The 6000-nt window shown below is 40.9% G+C and overlaps 1 protein-coding gene across 1 annotated transcript in view; it reads right to left on the bottom strand.

Annotated features, from left to right (window-relative positions):
* Positions 1–529: 529 nt before the first annotated feature.
* LOC117363276 (cytochrome c oxidase subunit 7A-related protein, mitochondrial-like) overlaps positions 530–6000 on the bottom strand; it is a 40933-nt gene continuing 35462 nt past the window's right edge. Inside the window, exon 3 of the mRNA XM_033950709.1 lies at positions 530–1070. Coding sequence (XP_033806600.1) covers positions 930–1070 — 141 coding nt within the window. The 3' untranslated portion in view covers positions 530–929. The remainder of the gene's footprint in view (positions 1071–6000) is intronic.

Here is a 6000-nt window from a genome sequence, read left to right as displayed (position 1 = left end):
ACGTTCTCTCTGCCGCGATCCTGCCCCTGACGTCAGAGCAGGGGCAGGACGTAGCAGGAAGAACGTGCCGCTGAGGGCCACGGGCAGCTGCAGGGATCGTTATAACACCAGCGAGCCTGCAAGCTGCCCTATTAGCGGTAAGGAGGTAAGAGCGAGCAAGTTGGGGGAGGCCTTTCTGACCGACCCTCCCCCTTCAAGCAGGAGCAGCAGCGGATGGCCAGCAAGAGGCAGCGCTGCAGCTCCTGCTTTAGGAAGGCATGGGGGAAGAGTCGGCCATTGAAACGGGAGGCCGATTTTTTTTAAATTGAATCGATTCAAATTGATTCACCTTATTCGAATCGGTGAATCGATTCGAATCGTGAATCGGGCAGCACTAGCGGTGACTGCTCCAATGCTCATAGAATTTCTATGAGTGTTGGAGCAGTTATTGGCGCTAAAACCCATACTACGCATTAGTAAAAGAGGGGGACAGTTTGTTATAGCCCCCAATACAGTAAACAAGAGGCAGAAAAGCAATAAATAGTTCAAATGTGGTATAAAATGGTACTTTATTTTACTTTATAAATTTACCATAATCATAGCTAAATAACGTGATCAGATATTTCCAAAACTCTGGAAGAAACTTCTGCCTCCTCCACTTTCAACATTTACTGTTCATTTACTTGAAGAAATGTTGATTAATTATATATTCACTTAATATTACATCTCTGATTATTGCGTACTTGTAATCAAGAAAACATGTATAATCAAACTCATTCATCTAATTTTAACAAAAACATAAATTGCATACACAATACTTTTACATGAAAAATACTGCTATACACTCACAATTGATTCACAAGGTATAAATTAAAAGCTTGTTAAACAATGATCAATTCATTGCAATATTGCCCAATCATTAAATATATCCAATAGTGAAGGTTCATTTCCTATTTCTTCTGAGGCTGAGCTGCCATGAAGAGAGCAACCAAAGAATAGATGGCACCTCCAATTGTCAATGCCATGGTAATCCGGTAGAGCAATTTATCTGAATATCCTCCTTTCAGATAAACTGGTAACCCATCTGGTCTCTAAAATTAAAAACCAATAACAAACATTAGCCACAGGGGTCGCTCAAAGGACCAGAGGTGCTAAAGCCTGTCTGATGACCCTACAGCTAGTTACAGGTATCTGAAGTGAATAGACATACATCGGAGAATGAGCATAGGCAAAATTATCATATTGTAAAAATACAAGGGTATGAAGACATTTTTCACAATCCGCTGTCTAAAAAATAAAGAGTGCTTTAAAGTAGGAGTGTGTTTCATTGATCACAAAAAATATCTGTGTAAAGGACCCAAACACCAAACACACCAAAGCATGAGATATCTTATGTGTGGTGCAGCTCCAAATTATTTTCTGATGATCTGGAAAGCAACATATATTCTCAACCTATTCCATTAATTAATGTTTAAAGTGGCATCATATTTATGATTCCTTATACACCACTAATTGCTATGGGCCTGAAATTCAAACGATTTATTACCAGATGTCCAAATTTCCCCGGACATGTCCTGGGATTCAGACGGCTTTTCAAAACCCAGCACTTTGTTTTGAAAAGTTTGGAACAAATCACTGTCGGGCAGGAGCACATCCACGCATGTGTGGATGCCACGCGATGATGTCACATGCAGGCAGATGGGGGCGGGGTTGGGGCAGGTCTAGGGGTCTGGATTTTCCAAACGAAAAATCTGGTAACCCTAATGCTAACTTTGGGGCCCTTTTACTAAGCAGCACTTAGAGATAACCTGCACTATCCTCAGCACAGGTCTTTTTTGTGTGCTAAGGCTGCTTTTATAATTGCAGGTAAATAGCCAAATTTCCTATTTCTGAAATAATGTGTTAATTTTCTCATTACTATGTAAGCGCTTACTGACACCTATTTTGTAGGCAGTAAGGGATTACATGCTAATCCTGCGCTAATCAGCATTTAGCAATGCCCATGCACTAACTGAAAGCATAACTGTGTCCACTTTCCACCTCATGAAACGTGCCCCAGAGTTTTTTGTTTTTAGCGTGTGAGCACAAGGGGGATGCTGAAAGGTTTCTCAGCCCAATCAAAAAAAGAACAACATGGATATGGTTTAATGAGTGATATGAAACGCTGTCAAAACAACACTCAGAATTTAGGAAGTTGGTTGGTTGGGCTGAGAACTTTTCAGCACCCCTTCATAGTACGTACACATGCAAATATTGCAAGTCACCTGTGTGTGCCCCAAGGTAGGGCTTTTTAGCCTGCAATAAGCACACATTAGTGCTACCCACAGCTTAGTACAAGGGCCTCTTTGAGAGTTATGTTCATAATTTGGAGTTTTTGAAAGTTTACTAAGATTGAGTGCATAATTTTTTACTTGACTCTTAAATTTAGGAGCATAAGAAGTGGGTGGCAACAGGGGTAGGGAAAAGAAGCTGGGAGCTTAACACTAGGTTCATAAATTAGGCTCATAAATCTAGACAAACGAATGGCAAAACTAAATTTATAAGAATAACTTTTAAGCTCCTACATTAAATTGAAATTTTCAGCTGAAATCTGATGCTTCTAAATTTGGCTGAAAACGGCACAGATTTATGAGCCTAATTTATGAGCCTAATTTAGGCACTTAGCATTTTCTGAATATGGGGCACTAAAATTCTGTTGGTTAAGTGCCATTGACTCATGTTTGACTCCTAGCAACTTGATAACAAGTTTTCATGGCAGAATACAGAAGAAGATTGCCTGGCCTTTCTTCTTTGCAGTATAAATTTGATGTTATTGCCAATGTCGTATCAAACACGATCCTCAACATTGCCAATCTACTGTTGCTCAGATGGGTGGTACATCGTTATTTATTTATTTATTCATTTAGCCCGTCCTCCCAAAGGAGCCCAGAATGGGTTACAAGAGTACATTCACCGACAGAACATGACTTAAATGATAAAGACTTAGCGGACATACCATAGTTGATTGTATTTCAAATACATACATAACAAAAAGGTAGTACAGCTTTGTGTTACAGGTCTAAACATGGTTGATAGTATAGCATTTGTGTTCCCGTGGGAGCACACTTAAGTTATATTGGAAGTGCTATGGGAGTAACATTTGAGTTAAGTAGGTAGCATATTTAAGTAGTATTAGGAGTGTCCATACAGGGCTAGATTCACTACCGATCAACTTCTGACCACTTAGCGACTCCTTTGCGACCCAATTTCCCTCCGACCCAATTCACTTACCTCTGTCCCGATCATCCTCTGATCCGCGCTTGCAAATGAGGGGGAATGGCATTTAAATGCAGGCAGGCAGTGATTCACTAAAAAAAAAAAAAAAAAGAGGGACACCGACTGGGCTGACCGATCCAAAAATAAGCGACTGCTGAGGACCAGTCACTCAGGTCCTTTCCAACTGCCCTGCCTTCTGCCGCCCTGCTCTCTGCCATGTTTTTCTGCTCTCTGCCCCAAACTCCTGCCTGCCCCGATCTCCTGCTCTCAGCCCTGATCTCCTGCTCTCAGCTCTGATCTCCTGCCCATCCCCGCAGTGCAAGCCCGTTGTTTTAACCTGCGGACTTAAAGCGGGTTAAAACCACGAGCTTGGGAAGAAAAAAAAAGCAAAAAAAGAAGAAGCTTCCTGCTCTGCCGGGCATGGAGGGCCAGCGCATGCAAAGACCATCTAAAGATGGTCTGCGCGTGCTCAAGGATCGCTGTTAAGCAATCCAATTCAGTCGGTTGGGGGCATGATTCCAATCACCCTCATTTGCATGAGGGCGATTCATGAATCAGCCCCCAGACACAGATCGGATCCCTCATGATCAGATCTGTGCCCTTAGTGAATCTAACCCTGTTAGGTAGCTATTTAAGTTGTACTAGGGGTGGTATTTGAGTTACAGTAGGAGTTCATTAGGTTGTTTCGAGTGTCACTAGTTTGTACTCTTGCAGAAGGCTTTTCCCAAGTAGATTTGTTCTCAGTGCTATGTGTTTTGCACCAAGTTTTTTCTGCTTTCCTGACTCTTCTTTTTAGTTCACTCAGACTTTCTGTAAACCAGGGGGATGAGAAAGATCTTGTGTTCATTTTGGTTTCCTTGACTTTTGCTAATTCCTCATAGAGTGTTTTTATGCCTGTGTGCCACACCAGTGCTTTCTCCTCTAGGGAGTTGGTCGTGGGACCTGTGTTTAGGTCTTTAGAGATGCCAAGGGAAAAAGTGTGAAGGTTGACTGATTTGGGGTTAAGTGTGGTTGTTTTTTGTGATGTTGATTGGTCTGCAGTCCCTTTGGCCTTAATGTGAAGGTTGAACGTGATTATATGGTGGTAGGTCCAGGGGACCAGAATGTTGACTGGTGGGGTTGATTTGTGGTTGATTAGATCAAGTCAAGTGTGTTCCCGGAGGAATGTGTGGAGGAGTGGACTTGGATAAATGCAACATCAAACAGTGACTTGGTGAAGTCTCGGGTACCGGTGAGTTCTGGGTAGTCCACAAAATTGAAATCTCATAGGATGATGATTTATTTGTGGTTTACAGACAGGTTGCTTATAATAGCTAGTAGTTCATCTAGGTCGTCTAGTTAGTCTAACATCTCCACTGAAACCTGTCCACCTTGTGAGGCCCTGCTGGTAGTGAAATTACCGATAGCATAGCTTTCAGCTTCAGATGTGTGCAGGCCCCAGTGGCACGACAAGCCCATGTACCATGACTGTAGTTCTAAAGTTCTATGTAGGTATTAATATTAGCTCTAGTTTGTTTGTTTTTTACTCCATGATTTACTGATCTACAAAAAATACTCTACAATTTCAACAGGAGAGAATAAAGAAATAGAAAATTAGGTAAGAATGTTTTGGTTTCTAATTCTTAATACTTACATATTATTAATAATAATCTTTATTCTTGTATACCGCCCAACCATGAGTTCCAGGCGGTTCACAACCAAGGAATGTACAATCAGTGAAACATACATGTAAACAGGGATACAACAATAATCATGTCACAAACTTATCAAACAAGTAAGTTTTCAACAACTTTCTGAAAGCATAATATGATTGAGCTTGTGGAACATAAGAACATAAGCAGTGCCTCCACTGAGTCAGACCTGAATTCCATCGTGCCCAGCAGTCCGCACACGCGGCGGCCCAACAAGTCCAGGGCCTGAACAGTAATCCTCTATCTATACCCCTCTATCCCCTTTTCCAGCAGGAAATTGTCCAATCCTTTCTTGAACCTCAGTGCTGTACGCTGCCCTATTACGTCCTCTGGAAGCAGATTCCAGGTGTCCATCACACGTTGGGTAAAGAAGAACTTCCTAGCATTCGTTTTGAATCTGTCCCCTTTCAACTTTTCCGAATGCCCTCTTGTTCTTTTATTTTTCGAAAGTTTGAAGAATCAGTCCCTCTCTACTCTCTCTATCTACTCTACTCTTCATAATCTTGTAAGTCTCTATCATATCCCCTCTAAGTCTCCTCTTCTCAAGTGAAAAGAGTTCTTATGTTCAAATCTCTTATAATGACAAACTTTTACAGATGGATACATAAACAAACAGTTATTTTGAGTATTTTTATTCAACTTATATAACTTAAATTGGGAGGATAGTATCCTGGAGCCAAACCAAACAGGGCTTTAAAGCAGATACAGCCAAATTTAAACAAAATTCTCACTTCAAATGGCAACCAATGGAGTCGTTGATAGAAAGGACTCACATGGTCACATTTTTTGAACCTAAAAATCAATCGCACTGCTGTATTTTGTATTAAACAAATACAATTTAAGATTTTCTTATAAGATGCCAAGTAAATGATTTTACAGTAGTCGAGAGCAGATAGAATTAAAGAATGAACTAATTACTTATCGCTGTATTGTATTTTTGCACTACAGTATAGTAATAAGAATTTAGGTACAACACACCCTGCCCAAAAGAGCTTACATCTAAATGGATGTCCTAGGCAATGGGATAGAAAGTGATTTATCCAAATTCAAGTGTGTCAGTGACAGAAGTAGCACT

Source organism: Geotrypetes seraphini, chromosome 7, assembly GCF_902459505.1.
Source record: "Geotrypetes seraphini chromosome 7, aGeoSer1.1, whole genome shotgun sequence".
Lineage (NCBI taxonomy): Eukaryota > Metazoa > Chordata > Amphibia > Gymnophiona > Dermophiidae > Geotrypetes > Geotrypetes seraphini.
This window is presented reverse-complemented; position numbering and strand designations above follow the sequence as displayed.